Source organism: Dermacentor albipictus, chromosome 2 (assembly GCF_038994185.2).
Source record: "Dermacentor albipictus isolate Rhodes 1998 colony chromosome 2, USDA_Dalb.pri_finalv2, whole genome shotgun sequence".
NCBI classification, from domain to species: domain Eukaryota; kingdom Metazoa; phylum Arthropoda; class Arachnida; order Ixodida; family Ixodidae; genus Dermacentor; species Dermacentor albipictus.
Window position 1 is genome coordinate 162647733 of NC_091822.1, and position 24849 is coordinate 162672581.

General features: G+C 46.7%; 2 protein-coding genes across 11 annotated transcripts in view; one reads left to right on the plus strand and one right to left on the minus strand.

Annotated features, from left to right (window-relative positions):
* LOC139056227 (contactin-1a) overlaps nt 1–9176 on the plus strand; it is a 27155-nt gene extending 17979 nt beyond the window's left edge. For 3 of the 7 annotated variants that reach the window (XM_070534270.1, XM_070534272.1, XM_070534271.1), the window contains exon 6: nt 528–9176. In XM_070534270.1, the coding sequence (XP_070390371.1) occupies nt 528–712 (185 nt within the window). In that variant the 3' untranslated portion in view covers nt 713–9176. The remainder of the gene's footprint in view (nt 1–527) is intronic. The other 4 variants (XR_011512227.1, XR_011512226.1, XR_011512225.1 and 1 more) reach the window with 4 other exon arrangements.
* LOC139056228 (uncharacterized) lies at nt 9146–22106 on the minus strand. 4 transcript variants are annotated; one of them, XM_070534274.1, is made up of 3 exons: nt 21757–22103; nt 20343–20428; nt 9146–11553 (listed from the first exon to the last, which is right to left on the minus strand). In XM_070534274.1, exon 3 carries the CDS (start codon nt 11516–11518, stop codon nt 11003–11005), a length of 516 nt encoding a protein of 171 aa, XP_070390375.1. In that variant the 5' UTR covers nt 11519–11553; nt 20343–20428; nt 21757–22103; the 3' UTR covers nt 9146–11002. The 4 variants fall into 4 exon arrangements, with proteins under 4 accessions (XP_070390375.1, XP_070390376.1, XP_070390377.1 ...); XM_070534275.1 differs by lacking the exon at nt 20343–20428 and having other exon boundaries at nt 21757–22106; XM_070534276.1 differs by lacking the exons at nt 20343–20428; nt 21757–22103 and adding an exon at nt 13718–13805 and having other exon boundaries at nt 9146–11556.
* Nucleotides 22107–24849: the final 2743 nt, after the last annotated feature.

Sequence of the window (24849 nt, forward strand, 5' to 3'; positions counted from 1 at the left end):
GTTAATAGCCAGATGGTGCATCTCCAGTGCTTTCTCAAGGCTATGTTCTTTTGGGAAATACTGTTCCCATTTAGGGAACGGTCCACTCTCAGAGGGAATGTTTATCTAGTATTCAAATCAACATCAACTCCATAGGAAAAAAGTGCGCAATGTGACATGCTAGGTAGTACCTATATTGATAAAAGATTATTCCTGATGCCGTTGTGTTAGAAAGAAGCCATTATCAGTCTCCTGAACTACCAATTTGATTTTCTCTTAAACGGTGGATTGTACCGTACGTGCCACAACCATAAATATGAAAGAACGTAGATATTTTTAGGCCTAAAAATAGTAACATGTTACATGTTTATAACGCACCCTAGGACACTTAATGCAGGCATATCTGAAGGCTTATGATAGGGGTAGCATTGTTGTAAATATTTATGAACCAAGCAAGAGAAGTTTAGAAAAATTACGTATGAAACATCTGTGTTGATAAGCCTGAATTCGACTGCATCGCTAATATTCCACTGTGTTACTTTCTGCAGAGGAGTTTCAAGACGAGGTAGAAGAGGAGGAAGAATCGTCGACTGTGCCGCACATTGTTGCCAACCCTGGCTTCGAGGTCGACATAGAGGAAAGCTTTCTCCTAGATCGCCCCGACTGCAATGACAACAATGAACGTGCGGTCAGAACCAACAACAATTCGGTGGTGCGCCCGTCGCATGTATGACTGAATTGACAGTGCCTGCCCGGTGCATTAAGCAGTGAACCTAGCAGGAGCAGCAGCGACCCACAAAGCACCGCAGCTTAGTCTTAATATGCCAGAAAAGCCTATAAACGTGCTGACAACATAGGTTGTGGCCACAAAACTTGCTTTCCCTGTGCTTCGTTGCCCTAGTTTCTCTAGTGCATTGTTTATGTCAAAGCAAAAGACTTTCTTCATCAGCCTGGAGTGACCAGCCAGCTTCCAGTGCAGCACCTCCCTCTCGACTTTTCAGCAAAAGTGATGAACAGAACGAAGTGTGAAGAGTACAATGTTCCTGGAATCATTTCGTATACTTCTGAACAGAAGGAAGTGGTGTTTAACAGCTGCAGATTTCCTGCTGCAGGGATTGAAGCGTTCCCCCCTCCCCCCTTTTTTTTCTTTCAAAGTTTGCAGCAACTCTTCTGCTGAAAAGGGTGTAGTTTTGAATATAATGACGCTTTGCTCTAACCAAAGCGTCACTGAGAGACTCGGAACCAGCATTGCTTATCGAAGTAGTATGGAGGCATATTGACATGTGCTGAAAGTGTAAAGGAGCAGTTCTGTTAAAGACAAAGGCTTCCTAAAACACTTGGAGCTGGCAGCTTACATCCCGCGAACTCATGTGAATCGGCAAGCCTGCGATGCGACTCAGCATCCTTCACTCTTGACTTGCTGCCTTGGTGTGGTAAGCTGTGGCCATTTTTGTTCCCTCCTTTTCACAAAAGCGTGCACAATTTCGTGCATGCTTTCATCACGACATCACATGCTGAAGAGAGTTTTGCAGTATGAGTAATGATTGTGATCCTTTTGGTTGTAATGTCCTTTGTGTTGATTAGGGGCATGAGATTTTCTGCTTGTATCTGTAGGGTTACCAGTGAGGCGAAGCAACCCGCACAAGAACACTTGGATGTATTTATACCCATCACAAGATGGTAGAAAAAAAAGTGCTGTTAATTGAGTTGCCTATAGAAAGGTTCATATTCTAGCAGTTGCTGCAAAGCACTGTTTCTGGCAACCTTCTGTCCCATCAAATTTAAAGTACCAACACATATTTTTGAAGTTGTATAAGTTCTACCACGCACATTTTACACATAAGAGGATCACACTTGGCATACATAAAGTTTGGGCAACATAGCATATTCTAATTTGACACTAAAGTTGATCTCAAAACAGCAGATGTGGCGTCTTCAGTGTTATTGTGGCACGGAGCACAATTCCTTGACATCACTTAGCTATAAGGCTAGCTATGGTGACGTTGAGCATATGGTAAACAAGTATGCTATGTGCACTTGATGTCACTGCACTTGTATGTGGCAGCCACAGTGATCGCAGGAGCTAATCAAGACGCTAATGTATCATGATGTCAATACACATCCGTCTTCTGGTTACCGTAACCAGAACTGTTTCTTACAAACAAGAATTATAATAAATTAGTTAAGATTTTCTGACACTAGCCAGTATTTTTTTGTTTTTTTGTTTTTAGAGATTAGGAAGCTCAGATCTTCATTTGTTCAGAAAAATATTAAAGTAGAAAATGGCATGTCGGTGTTCTTTAAAGTGATTCTCTGATAAGTTACCCAGCTCGGGGACTTTAGTTTCACATATGGTCAGTGAACTTCTGTTAAGCCGAATTCCTTACGAAACAGATTTCCAAGGTTCCCTCAAGTTTTGTGACAGTGAGACCATTGCATAATAGAAAAAGGAAGAACCTGCCCGTGGGGGGGGGGGGTTATTACCTTTAAAAACAAACCTTGCTTTAGCAGGGACCGTCTTATGCTTAATGTGCCGAAAATTTCATTGCAAGTCTAATTGGCTTCCTCGGTCAAGCATATTGTGTTGGTACTGGAATGTTGCGTTGCAAGCAGGTAGCATTGCACCATTTTCATTGTGGTTGCTGAGCTCTATCTAGCACCAGATTCCACTGTAGTAATATATGTGTGAAGTGCTCGACCTTTGATAGCTGTCATATACCTGTCAGGTCGAGTGCATTTATGCATCCTAGGTTTTAGTGAATGAATCATATCAGAGTACTGTCTTCCTTTCTTTTCATTGCCAGACAGAATACTGATAAGCTCATAGGATGTAGGAAAATAAGAATCTTAATTGCTGATGGTATTACAAGTGGGGGTCATCATATTTGGCCAGAGCCCGAAGACAGAATTTTCTGAAATTCGATTTTAACTGTAAGAGGTCAGTATTCAAGGGCAGCATGATGTGCTAGAAAGAGTATCATACCCATGAATACTTGTAGTTTCATTTGCTCGAAAGCTTCGCAGATTCAGCATAGGATTGGTGGTTGTGTGGGGGGACTCCAGTATGATAAGCATGCTTGAAACTCTCAAGTCATGAAGTAGTTGTGATCGGGACAAAACTTGGATGAACTTGAAATTTGCTTTCCAGTCAAGGCTAGTGTAAGGGCCTGTGTGTCTGCACGTCTTCTGTAACTATCAAGCATACATGCTCCTTAGTGAGATAAACTCACTGGTATTTGGCAATGCATTTTACCACAAATTTAAATACATAAACCTGGTTTTGTGGTTGGTTAGTCTCATGATTTCATAAAAGTGCTATCTAGTTGAGGCCTTCATTGCACTCCTATGATTCTTAACCAATCAAAACAACCAACCAGCATTCATAACATCTTCTTGCTAGATGTTACTGGGAAAAGTGGTAAATTGTTATGTATATAGTCACCAAAAACATTATTGACACTCACGTGTATAAAATAGTCAATGATAGACACAGAGCACATTCATGGGAGAGTCATGGAAAAAAAAAAGGAAAACCCAACATGTTTGTTTTTGTTTGTAAAAAAAACGGCAACTTAAATGGCCAAATCGCATTATAATTTCATATAAAAGAAAACTGCCAAATTCCTTTGCCTAACTTCGAGTTACAAAATACAGCAATTGCAAAACCTGTGACAACACCTGTTAAACTTCTGACGCTAGCATATTTCCTGTTGTTTATTTTGACTTTGCCTTATTACCATGTTAAATGCATTAAATGCACTAACATGTTTTGTATCGTAATCTGTTAAAGTTATACCAAAAGTTAAGTGTGAAGCGATTATTCAGTGCTTTGTGTTTCACACGACTGAATGATAAAAATAAATGTCACATAGTATGGTTTCATAATTCAAGGTGCTAATTTTCGTTCTGCAACTTAACAAATTTGTAACATCTTGGCTTCTTATGCCACTGGGATCAAAAATCAGAAAACCTCACTAGTTTTTCGCTGTGGAGTTTTTTTATTATTGTAACAGAAAAGATGGTTACATCAATTCAATCAAGGCTTGAAGAACACTGATGTGGGCAGAGCTGGCTCATATGTTAGCATTCATAATTAGACAGGTTTGTTTTACAAGGTGTAAGGTGTACTACTTGCATAAACTCCAATGTTGTTGCTTCACTCTGCTCAGTTAGCCGATAACTGACAACTTGTATTGTTCTTGTTTGTTTTGTTTTTGATTATCTGGTATTGAATTGCGCATTTTAACAGTCAAGTGCACCCCCTGCAGTAGCTCAGTGTCTACCATGCTGTGGTGCTGAGCATGAGGTCGCAGGTTCAATTCCTGGTAGCGACAGCCACATTGCGATGGCAGTAGAACGCAAAAATTCTTGTAGACAGTGGTTTGGGTGAACATTAAGAAACCCCAGGCGGTCAGAATTAATCTGGAGCCTTCCATCATGGTGTCCCTCATAACCCACTGTAGGTTTACAAGCTTAGACCCCATAGTTCCTTAAAACTCTTTGAGTACAGGTCCAGTACGACAGTCACTATTACTTGGTTGTCTTTGACACGGTTAAAATACTGTAGTCTTTCGGTGCCGAAAGCCATAAAACAGCACAGCACTCTCTGAAAGCCTGATATCATCAGCTGTTGAGACATATTGCAATCCACAGCTGTGCTGTACAGTGTAGTTTAGAATGATAGAAGCTGGACATTCTGAATAGATGTTTTGCAGTTGCCTTGTGCACCATTGTGCACCCTGCTCGTCTGTATCCCAGTGACAGCTCGTAACATGACCAAGCGTGAACTAACAGTGAATCTCTCCAGTTGATCTGGTGAGAAGCAGAAACTGTTTTCAATCAGCTTGCTTTGCACTAAATAGCTGTCTCCTACACTGTGATGAGTTGCAAGTTCAAGGGAGCATTGCGTGTGACGCGTGCTGTGAGGCTGGGTTTGTCTGGTTTTAGCACTTTGCAATGAACATTAGCTTCACTATAACATAAGTGTTAAAATTTTAAGTGTTCTGTCCCATTGTTGTTGCAGGGGCTCAACTTTTGCACCAACCATTCTTGCAGCTACTCAGGCTGCTTGAATGACAGTTGTGGAGGTACCAACATGATTGTCATGCTTTGGTGGCTGTAGGAACGTAGACTCGGCAGAATTGTAGTAACATAGTCACAGTCGTGGTAACCAGACAACAGTTCTTTGAACTGACCACACATGACAACCTCTGGGAAGTTCAGACCTCAAAAATCGAAGCGTTCAAATGAGCATTCAGACGTCCATTCCCATTTGACCAATGGCATCCACCATGAAAGAGGCCGTCACAGCCAAATTGTGCCCTTTCTGTCAAGAGCTTCATGCCCTCATCTCCTCCCACCTTACGAATTGATCTCTTGGGGAAACGTGTGTTCTTGCAGTTTCAGAGTGTGTGTTCACGTTTGGCTCGGTCACACAGTAATGATGCAGTGAAGGACGTCTGGCAGCTGGTAGGTTCCTCAAGTGCACAGCACTGCTACTCGCTTTCGTGGAAATAAGAGTAAGGCTGGGCTCAGTGTGGGTGGTCACTACAGTAAATGTACAAACATCGGCACAGCGCATCCTAAGGGTAATCGTAGTTGCCAAACAAGCCTTGTAGCGGACAGGTGGCAGTTGTAGAAGACAGTGTGGACAAAGATTGACAGGAGAAGTAACCGCATGGTTGAGTGAGCTGACCCTCACCTTTATGACCTGCATTAATTTGCATTTTTGGTCCACTTTTGGTGCCTTGAACGCCAGAAATTCAGCTCACTCTCGCTGCCAGAGAGAAGAACTGTAATGAAAAATGCGTGCGCACTGGTGGCTCTTTGTTGCTGTGTAGTTGGTGTGATGCCCCCGATAATTATTTCACCTGCATTTATAGCTTCATTCAGTGATTCTTAGTAAGCAGGACTTCTTAATTTTTGGCTGGTGGGGAAAAAAAGTCATTCCTTTTATGGCATTTTATGCTGCTCACTCTGCACCAAGCGGCACCTCCATGCAGATTTTTTAATAAGGCAAACAGATGTCGTGCTTGAGCAACAGCACATTGTTTGCTCTGAACAATGTGAACACCCGTGTATGTGTGGGTGGTATATTGGCTGTGGTCTATGGAAAAATGTGTACGTTTTCATATTTTGTGCTGCTAGGATTTTCATTCTTTCAACCTTTTAAGATCCTTAAAAGTGATGTAGCAATGGTACAATTGATTGTGTAGGTGAAATCACATATGCCATCACTGTGAAAATGCTTGCTGGAATGTTTACTTGATTTCAGAGGCGTTTTTTCTTTCTTTTTTCAAGTCAATTGGTGCACTAGTGTTATTCAAAGCTAAACTTGAGTCACTTGTGATATAGGTAAGAGCAAGAAAATCAATGGAGGTGCAAAGTGTCAATGTAGATCACTGTTTGTTGTTGCTTGCATGTTTTTGTTATGGCATGTTCACTTTCTTCTGCAGTTATTACAATTTCAAGTTAGGAGGTGAAGCTTGAGCATTTGAAAAATGCATTTCTCGAGAGACATTTTCTCCCAGTCAGGAGCCTTGGTGATTGTGGAGGAACAACTTACTACATCTTCCAAAAACTTTTCTAGCCCCGGTTGGATCAACGTACAATTTCCGTTGTACTTACTCTGCTTTTTTAGAGGCATCAATACTTAGTACTAGTTGCATTCCAGTTCATGGACTTAGGTGTCAAGGACACCAGCTTATATTTATTTCTGTTGGGTTAGTAAAACATTTTTTATGAATGGTTTTAGGTTGACCCATACATTAGGTAGTTACTGTAGCTGTAAGGCAGAAGGCAAACTGGATAGCGTCTGTGCATTTCTGCATGTTCAAATTTGCAAGAGAAGTTTTGAAGTGTAAACACGGAACATCAAGAACCGCCACACTTGAATTGATCTTTGGTAGTGTCAGCTTATGTAGAATGCTCACCTGCTTACTACTTTATGGTGTATTCAGGATAAACTTAATTTTCAGTCCGTAGTCGGTTGTCTGCAAATGATTTTCTCAAGCGTTGCATTCACAGGTTGATTCCTGTATCAGAAGATGACTTCTTTGTAATTTATTGTGCACTAAAATACTCATTTCCAAGCCTGTTCAGCTAAAGCAGTAGAATATTGTGTGGTCTTGACTTATATGGAATTCATTGCCACTGCTACTGAATGTGCTCTGCTACTGTCGTTACTACACCTGCTGTCATATGTCATCAGTATGTCATCATCCACTTATGATGACTTCTGTCCATCCAAAATGCTTTATTTATTACATATAATGTGCCACTATTACATTGCTTGACGTTGCAAAGAGCAATTACAGAACTATGCCTTTTCTTTTCAACAAGTAGTGTTGGCAACCTTGACACTGCTTTCTTTCTTTTTCCATTTTTTTCATCTTAAAACTAGCTTTAACTACCTTTGCGCAGGTGCTTCGAGACCTGTTCTTTAGCTTGCAAAGTTGTGCATCCACATGCAAGCATTTATACTACGATAGTGTACCGTGCATTACATTTATAGTGGTGTGCTATCTCAGACTCCCGTGTTCTTGCCTAGCACACTTTCTGTTGAGCTTCGGCACACACACATCATTGTTTTCAGAGCCATGCTTGCATAGAGTTCGAATACTGTCCTTTTCAGGGACAATCTTTGTTGTATATCCTAGTGCCATTTTTATATTCGTTTGTTTTCCATACGTCTGTTGTCAGACTGTTCACAGTGGGCCACTCAGTGGTTTATTGTAAAGCTACATTGTCGTACGCTCTTGCTTTGCCTTTGTTTGGTTGTATTCATACTGAATGAGTTGTGGAATTTTGCACTCTTCTTTTAGGACAGGCACTTTCTTTATGTGCATATTGTCTTAACCAGTGGTACAGTCTTATGTCCACCAGTGTGTTTCACTGCTCTTCACTTTCTCATTTTAGATTATCTTTTTTGGCTGGCCAATGTGAGGAGGTATATATGCACTGGCCATGACAAACTGAACCCGTACACTTACCGTACTGGTACTGGTACCGTACCATACGGTACAGGTGCTGAACCTGTACCGAGCTTATGGTGAACCGACATGTCTGACAGGATTAACGTGTACTTTGTAAACAACAGCACACCGTCTTTCTGTTTGCAGCAGCTATACTGGTCTGCAGCTAAGGTACCGTGCTAATTAAGGCAGCAAGGCAAATTTGTAATGTTGAATCTGTATTACAACATTATCTTACAACAAGCAAATATTATACTAGTATATCAAACACATGCATTCTTTTGTTATTTAAACATACTTTCTAACAGGGCATTAACCAATGTCATGTGGCAAATGCATCCAGTGCTGTACACTGTTTTTTAAAATTTGCTGTGCACATTTTTTGTCATACTCATTTAGTTGAGCACATCAGCACGCTGGTATTGCATTGATACTTAAAGGAGTATTGCCTTACTGCTTACTGCAATTTTTTCCTCAGATCTGGCTTTCTCAAACTCTACGTTTGGCTGACCACCCAGCCAAGCTTGATACATTCCTCACTCCTCAGGTAGTGCTGTTTTTTAGTGCTATGTGTGGCTGAATGCACTTGTATCTCTGCGATTCCCAAGATGTAGTCTTTGTGACTAGACAAAGAACAAGATAACTGCTGCTAAGACAAACTTGACTGACGAGTGTACCAGAAGAGGATGTTTTCGTTTCTTTTTTTTTTCCATAGCTGTAACAATGTCCTAACTGCACTAGGCTTTCTCAGAAGATGCTCACATAATTAAGTGGGCATATTTCTGTTTAGTGCAATAAACACTGGCCAGTTTCGCTTCTATATTTGTAGTAGTAAGGGCGTTAGATGGTCATTGTTGTGTCGTTGTCCTCACAGACGTCTGGCGTAGAGTTGGTGTCCTGTTCTGTGAGAATGGTGCTTTCAGGTTGATTGCCTCACAATAATGTGACATGTGCCACTATTTTTTTATTGCACCTATAGACGGCGCCTGGATGCATGGGTAAAAAACATGCCAGGGCAGCTCGACTGCCACAGACATGCTGCTTCTTGTACAACTGACTGGTCTCTGGTGTTTGCGTTTTTTGACATGTGACATGAGTGGCAGCCTACGTCTGCGCATTTTCATTTTAGCGTAGAGATGTTAGTGTACGTGAAAGAGTGTGTGGAACCGTGGACACAAATAATGCATACTCAGTTTCATTGTAATAAAAATACTTTGCCTTTTACTGTTTGCTCTTTCATCAAATGGTCAACACAAAAGAACACAGAGACTATACGATAGCTGTATAGCAGATAGACTTTTCATTGACTAGCATTCCTCAGATGGCAGGGTTCACTGCCAACAACAATCAACACCGGTTACAACAAAAGCAATGAAGCAATGTCGCACAAACCTGGCAGTGATGCTCTAGAGCACACTTTGCAGTGGACATAAAGTAATGCATTAATAGCTTTTTTTTCTATACTATCGTAGTTACATTTTCATCGTCTTGATCAGCCAGACTTGGACATTTGTGGCAGCAGAACACTGTACATTTGTAAAGTGATTTCGTATCATTAAGATTTCGAAACCATTCAGAACTTCTACTTCGTTTGTGGTAAATCTTAAAGTACTGCAGACCCGTTTATAGTTTCATCTTTTCAATTTAGAACACTGCTTTTACACAAGGTACACGCAACTACACAAGCTGTTTTTGGCTTTAGTATATGCTGTTTCTTAAAATCTTATATAAGCAGCGTTAATGCATTTGACTTAGGTCGGATGGAGCATGCTTCAATTGGGTAAAAATGCTACTATCGCGGAAGGCCTTTGCACAGAACTTGAGGAAAGCCACGTTGTTACAAAGGCGATGCTGTATAGAACAATGGCTTCAAGCTTTGTTAGTTTGCTGGTCAAGAAGCTTGTATGTACCATGAAAACAAAAGCAAAGTGCCATAAACATGCAGTCATGAAGAACAGCTCATCTACTTGCACCATGTCTGTAAGCCTTTCACTGCTGTTTGTTTTCAGCTGCACACAGCTTTCTGAGCTATTCTTGTTAGCAATTTACTCCATAACAGCTAGCACCAATGACAGTATGGAGGCTGTGTCGATGCTTTGACCATTGTACAAGAGCAGTAACCGAGTGTCATCGTGTACCACCGTGGATTAATTATATTACAAGGGCACTGAAGAAAGTTGTTAAGTCAGTGGGACTGGCTGATTAATATTTCGAAGATTCTTCTGTGTCTGTCTGGCGGAAATATATGACTTACTGATGCAAAATATGAAGGGTAAAGTTTTCCTTCTTGAATTGTGCACGCCATCTGCAGTGCTAACAACATCAGCATGCAATATCTTTCTGCTTTTGCTTCTTTTCGCATTGAAAACACAAACTCTGCCAAGTTAAATCTCAGTTCCTTTCTGCTCTGTCATCATTTCTTATCTAACAATCAACACACATCAACAGGATGTTGCCACAATCGTGACGCCGTGGGGTGCTGGTGTGTAATTTACGTTCAGTATACTTCTCTTTAGTATTCTTTTTTATTTTTGAACACTTTTAGTGGCACTGACCAGCTCGAGAAAGAATGTTTATGCTGCAGGCAAGTGCTTTCTTTAGAATGTGGCTGTTGCTTATGTAACTATTACATAGCCATAAGCAAATTCTAGTGTACAGATGATGGGTTTCACACAAAAAAAGAAGGCCTAAGTGGCTGGCTCCCTAGACTTGTAGCTTAAATTTCACAGGGTTAGTACACTGCTAGTACAGCTTCTATTTATCAATATTATGCTTGTGCTTGGGTCGTAAATGTATATGCCCTTTTTTTTTCGGGAATGCGTTGTTAAATTTTGTTCTCTCTCTCCGAGCTTAGGCTTTGCGCCAGAGGCCAACATTTTCAATGTGATGACAACGCATCAAAACTTAAACAGACTGCGATTGCGGGAACCTCCTCAAAAGTACGCCCATGGTATGCTCGCTTTGGCTTTCTAATACATATCCCTAAGGTCAGCGTACAATGCGATATATGCACACAAGGAAAGAGAGCGTACGCATACTGTTAGGCGGAGTTAACTTTGACAGTAGAGAACCGTGGGACACTTGTGGCCCTTGAGGGAGCGCGCGAACGCCATCATGGTGATCCTGTCCGTGACCAGCTTGGACCAGTTGTCGCGCAACCGGTTCTGCAACCTGCGCACACCGTCCTCCTGCGCACTGCCATCGACCTCTGCGCAGGTGCCCTGGCCAGTCCTGTTGTTCCCGTCTTTGCACTGCGGCAGGGCCGCATTGTCGGAGCGATTCTCGTCGCCGCCGCCGTAAGTCGCTGCGCTCGGCAGTTCCAAACAGCTGCTGGTCGTCGGGCCGGCGAAACATTTGCTGCTGGTCGCCTCGGTGCCATCGCTTCTCCGGTCTTGCGGCTGCCGCGGAAGCCTTGTCGCAGTCGTCATCGTCGTCGTGGCGATCAGGTTGCGGACGGCTGGGTTGCTGCTGTTGACTTTGCTGACGCGATGTGCCTTGGAGTACTGGTGGACGGGCTGGTCGGACAGACGAGCCGGCTGGCCCGGTTTCTTGCGTCGGATAGCCATGTGGGTACGCTGCTGTACGACAGCTGTAGTGTCCTCTGAAACGACATAGCACGTACGAGATTGTAGCTTTTTTGTTTGTCCACCTGGAGCCGTGGCAGGTTTTCAAAAGCGCGAGGTGCATATTGAGTCGTTATGGATGTCACGTATGGGTGTATTATTACTCCCTCTGGGTGGCAAATGCTGTTGGTACGCCCTCAGAAAAAACTTGCACCCTTTGGGGGGTATATATGACACACAACGATAATCGTCACACTCTAAGAAAAGTTTGCACCCTTTGGTGCGTATATTTGCCACACAACGATAATCGTCATCTGTTTTGCCGGCATTTCCTTTCTTGATAACGCTGCGCTCGTTACTTTTCTGTCGGGAATGCTATGTCATGCTGATAACGCGTGTGCCGTTCGTTATTGGAAAGTACTCGGCTCGCCGCGTTAAAGAAAGGAAATACGGACAAGACAGATGACGATTATCGTTGTGTGGCAAATATACACCCCGAAGGGTACAACTGTTTTTAGAGTGCATCTGTCTTGCTTGGGTTTCCTTTCTTGAAAACGCTGCGAGCCCGGTACTTCCCAGTAACGAACGGCATGCGCGTTATCAGTATGACATAGTATTGCCGACAGGAAAGTAGCGGGCGCGGCGTTTAAGGAAACACAAGCAAGGTAGATTACTGTTGTGTGACAGATAGACACCCCAAAGGGTGTAGAGTGTGGGCAGTACACTTTTTTAGAGTGTAAGCAGTACACTTTCTAAAAACAGTTGCACCTTTTGGGGTGTGTGTATGGCACACAACGATAATCGTCATCTGTCTTGCTCGCGTTTCATTTCTTGAAAACGCTGTTCTCTCGTGCAGATAACGCGCTTGCCGTTCATGACTCCAAAAACAGTTACACCTTTTGGGGTGCATATTTGCCACACAACAATAATCGTCAGCTGCCTTGTCGGCATTTACTTTCTTTAACGCTGCGATCCCGGTTCTTCCAAGTCACGAACGGCAAGAACGTCATCAGCACGCCGAGCATTCTCGACAGGAAAGTAGTGAGCGCAGCGTTTTCAAGAAAGGAAACGCAAGCCAGGCAGATGGCAATTAGAGCTCACTCTAAAAAAACGTTTACACCCTTGGGGGTGTATATCTGCCACACAACGATAATCGGCATCTGCCTTGCTTGCGTTTCCTTTCTTGAAAACGCCGCGCCCGCTAATTTTCTGTCGACAATGCTGTCATGCTGATAAGGCGCATGCCGTTCGTTACTAAGAAGTACCGGGCTCGCAGCGTTAAAGAAAGGAAATGCGGACAAGACAGATGGCGTTTATTGTTGTGGGACAAGATAAGCCCCAAAGGGTGAAAATTTTTCTAAGAGCGTACGACTCAAAGAGTGTAAAGGTTTGTTAGAGTGTAGGGTGGCTATATACACCCCAAAGGGTGTAAACCTATCCGCACTCTACACTCTTAGAAAAATTGACACCCTTTGGGGCATATCTAGTCCCACAACGATAATCGTCGTCTTGCCCGCGTTTCCTTTCTTGAACGCTGCGAGCACGGTACTTTCCAGTCACGAACGGCATGCGCCTTATCAGTGTGACGCAGCATTCTCGACAGGAAAGAGCGCCGAGTTTTCAGGAAACGAAACGCAAGCAAGGCAGATGACGATTATTGTTGTGGGACAAATATACACCCCTAAGGGTGCAACCGTTTTAAGAGTGTATACACGAAAGCATTGGCTTCTAAATTGTTTTTATCGTAGTTACTCCGAGGAACCGTTCGCTGGTAGTGTGATTTGGCCATCGTCTAATGTGAGTCTGCGTGAGCATTTGGTGCACAATGGCTTGGAGTCTCAGTACACGATTCATCACCTAAAACATCGCATTTCATGGCTTGAGAATTCAGCATTGTTTTTCCGTACAACTGGCATGTGTAACTTCGAGTAATGCGACAGCCGTCATACTTCTGTGAGCGGCGCGCACTCTCGTAACTTAGCCGTCACGCATTTTACGCTGACCTGTCAGACAGCGAGCTCCACCGCCGCAATCCCGTAGATCACGAGACGCCCCGCATGGTACTTTGCTCCCCGCAAGAGACCCTTGAGTAAACACGAGGAAAGACTCATCGCACCGATGCCCTGCCATAGTTCCTGGGACGGTAAGAAGAGACCCACGAGTAGACATGGGGGTTCGAGCGAGGGAGAGAGAAGAGCCGGAGGTCAGCCGAGCCAGAGAGACTGCACGGGAGACGCACGAGAGACGCGGCCGAGGAAGGCAGCAACCCGCTTCACGCCGACGCTCTGCAGATAATAAACAGTTTGCATTTGAGAAAGAATCCAGCCTTTTTCATTTGCTGTCATGGCGCAGCCGACAGGATCTGCAGACGCGTCTTTCCCGAACGAAGAACGAGCGGCCACCACGGAGCCCAGCAGAACGCCATCGATGAGCTCGGAGTCGACATTCATCTATTCACCGATGAAATCAACTGTCCGCGAAGTTCTGAGCGCCCTGAAAAAGCAACAGCTGACTGACGAGCTGAGAATGCGTGGACTTCCGTGCAGCGGCCGCAAGGACGATTTCGTGACCCGTCTCCAAGACGACAATTAACACTCGCCTCCAGACCGAAGCTGACGGCGACGACTACGAAAAGGCGGACTCCAAGGCGCCGGCTACGATCGAGAGTCTGCGTGCAGAGGTTGACCAACTGCGACGGCTTCTAACCCAGCAACGCGGGTCACACGCTACGAGTGACACAACGGCGGCACCGAAGCCAACGCAGGCGCAAGCTGGGGACGAAACGGGCTCCCAACGTTACGACGGGATCCAAGCCCCCGCTACGGCAGCGAACCAACGGCCTGCAGAAGTCAACCGTGGCGCACCTCCACAGCCTTCGCCGGAGAACACCACCGCCACAGCTCCAGAAGGTACGCCAAGCATGACTGAAATCGTGGCCATGTTCGCACGCGCGCAGCTGCAGATGACGGAAGCGTTGTCGAGAATGTCCGCACCAGCTCCGCCCGTGCTGATTCAGTCTACGAACGATACCGCGTCCGCCATCCCCGAGTACGACGGTGATGTGCAACGAAATGTTTAAACATGGATTGCGCAGGTGGAACGCATTGCTGCGCTGGCCCACTGGTCCCCATCATTGACGCTCGCGACGGCAGCAAACCGGCTGCAAGGTGCCGCAAAGGACTGGCACAGCTCTTACGGTATGGCTTGTGAAACGTGGGACCTTTGGAAGGAAGCACTTGCCTCTCGGTTCGACCGGAAGCTCACAATGCAAGAGTTCTTGGACCTGCAAGCTTCACGAAAACTGCGCAATTCGGAGACCCTAGTGGAATACATGTACTCTAAGAACGCTCTACTGGACAAGTCTCCCTACCCGCTTGCGAATGAAGAGAGAATTTCGCTGATACTCAGCGGGATCGAAGACGACACCTGGGCGAATCCTCTCGCTGCACAGCCCTGCAGCAGCGTCATTGATTTGATAGACCGCGCAGCGCTGCTCGACACCAGGCGGCGTAAGGCAATAACGACGCAAACAGCGCAGTTCCGACAATCTCAAGCTGTACAACAGAGCCAACGAAACCAAATGAGGAACAGCTATGAGAACAGAGCGGCAGCTGACGACGGACGCCCCGGGCCGAGCGCTCAGTCAATGCGGCGCGAACACCGAGAACCAGTTCGAGCTGCGCGAGCACGAGCCTGCTTTAACTGCGGCTACATGGGACATTTGTCGAGGGAGTGCACCAGACCCAAGACGGAGGCCACAATCCACGCGGAACGACGCCGAGAAGCCAGATATGACGCAGGCAATGCCGGCACATCCTCCAGGCAAGCGAACTGCTTCCTGCAATCGACGGGCGGCACCCTACCCATCGTGAACGGCTTCGTTGAGAACCGGCCGGTCAGAGTCTGCATAGACAGCGGCTCCAACGTCTCCGTCCTCGACGAGAGCTCCGTGGGCCCTGAGGTTCATCCCCGACCCTGGACGTCTCCCGAAACGATAGAAGTGCTCGACCGATGCATCAGACCGGCGAGAATGGCGACTCTGAACGTGACCATCGGAACATCGACCGTGCGACTCGAGGAGGTGGTGATCGCGCCGTTGCCAGGTGCCATGGATCTGATTCTTGGTTCGGACTGGCGCCGCGCTGCGAATGTTGACGTCACGTTCCACCCCACTAACGACGTCACCCTCGTCCCCGTTCAGCCATCGGTGAGTGAGCCGTCGGGTCACGCACCAAGCGCACACGGTGCGCATCGCGTCGGAGAGACCCTAATAACAGCCTTTAGCAATCGCAAGGTCCGAGACGAACTACCGGCGAGCGATATCGGGCTTCGTACAGCTGAACACGAAGGACCCCGGTCCTGACGAAGATTACACCAATCAGATCGAAGAGGCAGTATCCAATATGTCCCGCGACGCAAACGCCGACGAACGAGATGAGCTGCGCTCAGTTCTTCATCGTTACCATAAGGCGTTTACCACGAGGAAGAACGCGCTAGGGCTCTGCGCTAACGATGAGCACAGCATCGATCTCAGGGACGATATTACCGTCGCCTCAAAGACATACAGATCCTGTCCCGCGGACCACCAGTTTCAAGAGAGCGATCCCGAATGCCAAAAGTTCCAGGCGGAAGCAGGAACTGTTAACTCCATCTACGAAGTGGAAGACGACATCGTCGTGAGCAGATCGATCGAGGGCGGACGAGCTTGCAAAACGGTAGTGCTTCCTGCGGCGCTCCGAAGCCGCGTAATGACAGTCTTTCATGACAACAACGGGCACTTCGGAAGCGAGAAAACGAAAGCCTTGATCCAGCGAAAGTATAGGCGGCCATCTAAAGTAAAGGACATCCGCCGCTACATCGAGACATGCCACACGAGCCAGATGATTAACTCACGAACGACACGAGCCGAAGGGTGCCTCAGCCCCAGAGAAGTTCCAAACGAGCCCAAGGTTGTCATCTCTCTCGATCACATGGGTCCCCTGGATGGAGGTGAAGGTTATATCCTGGTATGCATCGACCACGCTACAAGGTACATGGACGCGGTAGCAGTGCCAAGCACATCTTCCAAGTACTACCTGGAATTTCTTACGAACCGGTGGATCCCAAGATTCGGCGTTCCAAACATCATCCTCACGGATCAAACGAAGGGCTTTGTGAACAAACGAACAGCGCAAGTTCACAACAGGCTTGGAATCCACCACATAAACTCTCCTCCGTACATTAGATGTCAGATACGAAAGGCCGTTCGAAATAACGGCACTGACAGTGCCCAACATGGCTGTTATAAGCAGGGCTACCCCCATCCTCGGAAGATCAAACGAAAAAAGTGTAAACGTCGAACAGCTGAGGAAGTACAAAGAACGTGCCTTGGACACCGAGGCATTGATATCGACGGACACGTGCGCCTGAGGACAGTCGCAAATTTTGGGTAGGCCGTGTGAGCGGCGCGCACTCTCGTAACTTAGCCGTCACGCATTTTACGCTGACCTGTCAGGCAGTGAGCACCACCGCCGCAATCCCGTAGATCACGAGACGCCCCGCATGGTACTTTGCTCCCCGCAAGAGACCCTTGAGTAAACACGAGGAAAGGCTCATCGCACCGATGCCCTGCCATAGTTCCTGGGACGGTAAGAAGAGACCCACGAGTAGACATGGGGGTTCGAGCGAGGGAGAGAGAAGAGCCGGAGGTCAGCCCAGGCACGTACCCAGGATTTTTTTTCGGGGGGGGGGGCCCACCACCTCCATCATCATCATCATCATCATCATCATCATCATCATCCTGTTTTATGTTCACTGCAGGACGAAGGCTTCTCCCAGCGATCTCTAATTACCCCTGTCCTGCGCCAACCGATTCCAACTAGCGCCCGCGAATTTCCTAATTTCATCGCTCCACCTAGTGTTTTGTCGTCCTCGATTGCGTTTCCCTTCTTTTGGTACCCATTCTGTAACCTTAATGGTCCAACGGTTATCTAACCGGCGCATTACATGACCTGCCCAGCTACATTTTTTCCTCTTGATGTCAATTAGAATATCGTCTATGCCCGTTCGCTCTCTGATACAAACCACTCTCTTTCTTAATGTTATGCCTAGCAATCTTCGTTCGATCGCTCTTTGCGTGGTCCTTAACTTGGTCTCAAGTCTCTGCCCCATATGCACTGGCAAAAGGCACTGGAAATGCACAGTTCAATATGTCCAGTGCATTGGCACTGGACATATTGCACTGGCAAAATGCACTGATTGCACACCTTACTTTTCAATAATAATGGTAAGCTTCCAGTCAGGAGCTGGCAATGTCTGCCGTATGCGATCCAACCTAATTTTATTCTGTGAATTTCCTTCTCATGATTAGGGTTCCCTCTGATTAATTGACCTAGGTAAACGTACTCCTTCACAGTCTCTAGTGGCCGACTGGCCATCCTGATCTCTTGTTCCTTTTCCCGGCTATTTATCATTATCTTCATCTTCTGCATAATAATATTCAACCCCACTCTTACACTCTCTCTGTTAAGGTCTCCAATCATTTGTTGTAACTCGTCTGCATTGTTGTTCAATAGAACAATGTCATCGGCAAACCTAAGGTTGCTGAGATATTTGCCGTCGATCATTACTCCTAAGCCTTCCCAGTTTAATAGCTTGAATTCTTCTAAGCACGCAGAAAATAGCTTTGGAGAAATTGTGTCTCACTGTCTGACTCCTTTCTCTATAGGTATCTCCCTGCTTTTCTTGCGTAGAATTGAGGTAGCTGTAGAACCTCTGTAGATATTCTAACGCGAAAGACGAGTCAGTAAGACGAGAAACTATTTACAGACTATATTTACAACAACGGTTGCAGCGCTGACCGGTTAGATTCACAGCGCGAGCCCAGTTCGTTCTTCCGCCTCTTTTCTGGAGTGATGGCGCCTACGCGCCTCGTTCAAACAAACAAATACCTCACGCATGTAGCAATATTTTCCAAGCTTTTTACGTAAGCGTTCTGTACTCCTTGATTACGCAGTTCCTCTACGATTGCTGGTATCTCTACTGAATCAAATGCCTTTTCGTAATCTATATAAGCCACATAGATAGGCTTATTGTACTCTGCAGATTTCGCGATAACCTGATTGATGACATGGATGCGATCCATTGTAAAGTATCTCTTCCTGAAGCCAGCCTGTTCCCTTGGTTGACAAAATCCAGTGTTAACCTTATTCTATTGAAGATTATTTTGGTAAATATTTTATATAATACTGGGAGCAAGCTAATGGTCCCATAATTGTTCAATTCTTTAACGTCTCCTTTTTTTGTGGATTAGTATAATGTGTGCATTCTTCCAGTTTTCTGGGACCCTTGCACTCGATAGACACTTTGTATAAAGAGCCGCCAGTTTTCCAAGCATTATGTCTCCTCCATCTTTGATTAAATCGACTGTTATTCCACCTTATCCTCCCGCTCTTCATCGTTTCATGTCTTGCAGGGCCCTTCTGACCTCATAACTAGTTATAGGAGAGTTTCTGTATCCTGTTCATTGCTGTTTCTAAGTGAACTATCGTGACTTCTCTGGGTACTGTATACAGGTCAGCTTAGAATTTTCCCGCTGCTTTTACTATATCTTCGAGATTGCTGATGATGTTATCCTTCTTATCTTTTAGTGCATACATCATGGTTTGTCCTATGCCAGGTTTTTTTTTTTACTGATATTAAGCTGCGTTCATTTTTTACGGCTTCTTCAGTCTTTCTCATGTTATAGTTTCGAATATAAGTTATTTTCGCCTTGTTGATCAGTTTTGACAGTTCCGCGAATTGCGTAACGCTGTGCGGCCGCCAGTCCCGTACAACCGCGTAGAGCGCAGGACTCTGCGATTCTAGACGTACTGCGCTCACTGCGAAAGGTTAGAAAAACGCCCACATAAGCACAGCAGAGAAGTGGCTACGTGAGGTGGTTCGACCGATAACTGTAGAAGCGTTATTCAAAACAAGTAATTGTTCTCCACTTCCGGCGGCGTTTTCTCTACTTCTTTTTTAAATAAAAAGATGTTGATCCATAAATATTCTCATAAACAGCGGTTAACTTTTTTATTATTTGCTTTTGCTTGCAGTTTGGTTGTTGCCTTGGCTCTCTCCCTTAGTAGATCGCTTAATTTCTCAACTCCCTTCGATTTTTGTTTCCAGTTGCCAATATTGCACGAAAACTGCTATACAGTTAGGGAAAAACAGACGAGGTAACGGGCGACAGACATCTTGTTTATGGGTTTAAGGGTTATTGCAGGGTTCCATGATGGACGCTCTTTCACATTATTTTATTTCCCACCTTAGCTAACCCATATCACGTGTATGTGGTTCCGGGCATCTGCCAGCGTCGCGGCGAGCCGTAACTCAAGGAAACAAAGAAGCAAAGGCATAAGTTGAACGCAATTGGCAGTTTCTCCGGCCGCAACTCGTTCCATGAGAGTATAGACCAGCTGAGTAACAGCCGCATCCCTCTCCTGGTCCCAGAATCAGCCTAAACAAAGAAGGTTGAACTAACAAAAGCAACAGCTATGCGCGTGACGGTTGAACAGATGGTGACAACTGAACGCATCTCGATTTAATCGCGTGGGTGCGGAATCTACGAGAAAACTGTCCTTCACATTACAAGAGATGCCGATAACTACCGCCATCTAAAAGGAGTGAAAAGGGCAGCATAATGCTGACCGATGAACAGCTGCGAAGTCTCAACATTGATCTGGCGGCGCTTTAGGAATGTGTGAGGAGTGGTGGCGTGGGTGGGGAGGGGGGGGGGGGGGAGGGGGTATGCCACTTGATTTCGGGGGGGGCCCGGGCCCCCCCGGGCCCCCCCCTGGGTACGTGCCTGGGTCAGCCGAGCCAGAGAGACTGCACGGGAGACGCACGAGAGACGCGGCCGAGGAAGGCAGCAACCCGCTTCACGCCGACGCCCTGCAGATAATAAACAGTTTGCATTTGAGAAAGAATCCAGCCTTTTTCATTTGCTGTCACTTCCAAATGAAACTTTGTGATTGTGCATGTGTAATTATTTCAAGAGCCCGTTATACCAACGAATCCTCTATAGTAATTGCGTGTACTATATAGCCCGTTGGATGAGTCCTCGTAATTTGGATGCGGGTGAAGGAATGTGAATACATTCTTCATTGTATTCACGCGACTGACTCCTCGCGGTTTACAACGGAAGACGCGTCTGAGGCGATCACGCGTGCAGCGCTTGTTGTCTACTTCCGCAGGCATCGGAGCGGTGTTCTGAACCAGCGTGATCTGAACGCGTTGTTTTTCAGCGGACACTGACAGTATAGGCCTAGTTTGTTGAAGCCGCTCTATGTAGCAGTTGCGGCTCAGAGTTGAGATTTAACGGCGAGCCACAAAGAACACATCGGATTTTCGGCGCTGGCACACGTCACGCGGCGTCGGCGCTGTGATCTGGCACGGACTGACTTTGGCTTCGAGCGAGCCTCGCCCTCAGCGCCGCATTGTACTGAAGACGTCGGCCGGGCGCTGAAAATCCACCGGTAACTTGCTCCCGGGCGTAGTTCCGCAGCAGTCCTTCGGCGATGGTGGTCGGTATCAAATGTCAATCAAGGAACACGTCGGAGCCCGAAGCGGCGGTGTATGCTTCAGGCGTCCGTGAGAACGCGCTGTGGGACGCCGGCGTCGGTGACGATTCAGGCCGCGGCAACGCGCAGACAGACGCGGACAGACGCCGCGGCGTTGGTAGACCCGACACAATGTGCAGGAACGTGAGTCGAACATATATAAGTGTTTGTAGTGAAGCATTTCAAAAAGGGCTCAGTCGGTTAGATTTCATTCGGGCGGTTGCTTTGTACGGTTTTTGTACGATAAACATACTTTTTTTTTTTTTGTACCCTGTAGCAAAGCTAGAAGGCACGTCTTCTGGCGGGCTTGATATAGCTTCCAAAATCGCAGCCTCGTCGGCCCGTGCTGTGCATATACGTGTAAGGCGCGACGCGTGGCTTATATATAGTATACGTGCACATCCTCTTTTCGACTACCTAAGCATACATATATGCAACGCATATGCGCTATATACATCTACAAACTGTACTGTACGTGGATGAAGACGGCCGCATCACGTCTGCGTGCAAGATACGGTTGTCGAGAGACCCCCGACGGCTCTGTCGCGGAAGTTTACAGACGCGAAGGTGCACCACACCGCAAGCACTGCAGTCCACGGCTATACATATACATATACATATACATATACATATATATGCGGCGGATCGCCGTATACTCGCCTGCAATCGAAGGTCAGCCAAGAAGAGTCGCTGGTCGACAGGCGGCCTGCTGGCGCGCACGGAGGCGGCGCACTCCGGGAAGTGACAGCATGCCCCCGCCGACGACCGCGCCGCCGCTCCGAGGCCCGCTGTTGCGTGCGGCGTTAAGCAGCGGCTGCGCTTCGTGCGGGGTTTAGACGCCGCGATGAGAGCAGCGGCGTCGGCCCAGTCGGAGCAGTTCCAAAAAAAGAATCCTCTCCGGCGATCCCATTTGGGAAACGCGTGCGGTGTTCCTCCGGTGCGCGCGCGGAACGCGAATCTCTTTTTCGGCACCGTCTTCCAGATGGCCCGCACGCGGACGCCGCCGCGCTAGCTCGCTTCCCCGGGACGTGGACTTGCGATGCGCCCGCAGTCTCCGTGGCCTGGCGCGACAAAAATATAGCGCGAGATCCAGCGCGGTTCATCATCGCGCGTGCGTGTGTATACGCGCGCGTTATCCGTTGAAGGGTGCGTTGTTTGTTTGCCCAAAGAGCGCCCACTATTGTTACAGTTCCTGTCGTCGTCGTCATGGCATGTGGGTCAGCGGAAAAGCGAGCAGAGCCTGCCTGCCTCCTTGTTTTTACGTCTTCGGCTGCTGTAACGCCAGGGCGGCTCATCCTGAGTGCCGCTGCTGACTTATATTTCATCGCAGTCATGGCTTCATGATACACGAAACGTGCGCTGTCGAATACTCCTGTACTTTGTTGAGGCCTGCTGAGCTTCTTGCAGTCTTCGCGAACTCGATCGAAAGTAGCGTGAAGTTCAAGTTGTGCGCATGCTGCAAGGATTGGGGGCTCAATCCCACCGCTCGTAACCAGTTGTCAAGATTGGAGTCTATCGTGAATTAGAAGGTAGCTGGCCCATGCCGTCGTCCAACTTATCCACGCTGAGGACGTTGTTGAAGGGAAGGACTGCTTCTCATCGAGAAGGAGGAATATGGGTTTATTTACAGTATCTACATAAGGACGTTGCAGTTCATCAGTCTAGCATGACTGCGAGAGAAAGTGCACTAAGCAGCCGCACAACAGCGGTTTATAAACACTCGGTCCTCAATCGATTCAAAGGTGAGGGAAAGGTTCGACCACGCACCGTATACGAGACTCCTCTCTGCGCGAGGGATTACACACACACACACTTCCGCACAGGTTCATGGTCCTCAACCGACGTCAGACGGACTTCGTTGAACTCGGGGCTTACGTCAGGAAAGGCGCCTTTTATTCCCCGAGCTGACCTTCGCAGCGCGGCCGCCAGTTGCCCATTGCCTTGCGTCTTGAACGGCGCGTGGGAAGAGGCCTCGAACTACGTTCCCTCGGGGACTCCCCCGCTCGCGGCAGACCGGGTAGGCGGTGTCGTGTTCCGGCACAAAGCCTGCTTCGTCGAACTCATCTCGGCTACTGCGACAGAGAGTCGAAGACGCGCGTATTGTCCTCCGGGCACAGTCGACTTAGTGACGACGTGGCTAGAAGGTTGCGGCGGCCTTCCAGGAAAAGTTTGACGCCGCTGTCGCAAGTGGCTGGGAAAACTTGCACCTCAGCAGGCCGTTCTTAACAATGCACGAGGGAACGGGCTGTAACCCGCCGCTTGCTCAACTGCGTTTTCTGAGTGCACGCATAAGCATGCATATATATATATATATATATATATATATATATATATATATATATATATATATATATATATCAACGAGACGAAAGGGGGTTAACCGAGGGGTCCGATTTTTATTAGTCATATCACAAGAAGCCAACAAACACTGACACCAAGGACAACATAGGGGAAATTACTTGTGCTTAACATATGAAATAAAGAAACGATAAAATATAGGAAATTAAAGTGGATGAAAAAACAACTTGCCACAGGTGGGAACCAAACCCACAACCTTCGCGTATGTATGTGTATATATATATATATATATATATATATATATATATATATATATATATATATATATATATATATATATATATATATATATATATATATATATATATATATATATATATATATATATGCAGCACTAAGTTGGTTGTATTATAGGTGTTCTGTGGCAGTAGACGTTCAGCTGGTTGGTCGCACATCAGTAGCGGAACAGCTGCGCCAAACTGCGCCGAGAGCGGACTTTTGCACCATCCTGCGCCAAAACGGCATTTTAGTGGAAAGTTGCGCCGAGCCGGCGCGAAAGCATGTCTAAGAGCGAAACCCTATTTCCGTCGATGCTTCGCAGTTGGCTATCATAAGCGTCATATAGAAGGAACCAGAGGCCTGTCCATAAAGTTTCTCGCCATATATAGCGAGAAACTCTATGGGCCCGTCGGAGCCGTCCGGTTCGTCATTCGCGCACGAACACTCGCTGTCACACACTGGCGTTGGCGAAGGCCTCTGGAAACGTACACTTCGTGTTGCCCCTCGCTTCAATGCGTCTGAAACTTGAGATTACGCGACCTCCATCACTAGGCGCGCAGGAACACATGCGTACATGAATCAACGAGCAATCTCGGCTCGGCCAGACTTTTCACCCGCCGTTGGTTTACCTCCAAGTTAGGACGCGCGAGCGGCGTATGCGCTCAGCTGCGCGGGCGGCCATGCGTATCCGCGGCCGGGCTCTAGAAGACGAGGAAATGGCGCACACTTGCGCGCGTCATCTGTACTAGCCGTACGGGCCCCTTCGGGACTCGTACGACTCGTACGGTTACAGTACAACGTGAAGTGGTGAAGCCGAGTGACCATGCGATCTGCCTCGGCTGTGCTTATAGTTAACAAGGAGGTGTTGGCTGTGAAGCAAATTTTCGTAGTAGTTCTAGGAAAGTTTACTTGGAATAATGCTGCGTATACTGCATGTCGTATATGCGATATGTTGACTTCACAGTCTTCTATGAAGATCAGCAGCAGCATCAGCAGCAGCAGCAGCAGCCTATTTTTATATCCATTGCCAGGACGCAGGCCTCTCCAAGCTGTCTCCAATTACCCCTGTCTTGCGCTAGCTAATTCCAATTCGCGCCTGCAAATTTCCTAAATTCATCACCCCGCCTAATTTTCTGCCATTTCCGACTGCTCCTTTCCTGCTCTGGGAGCAACCGG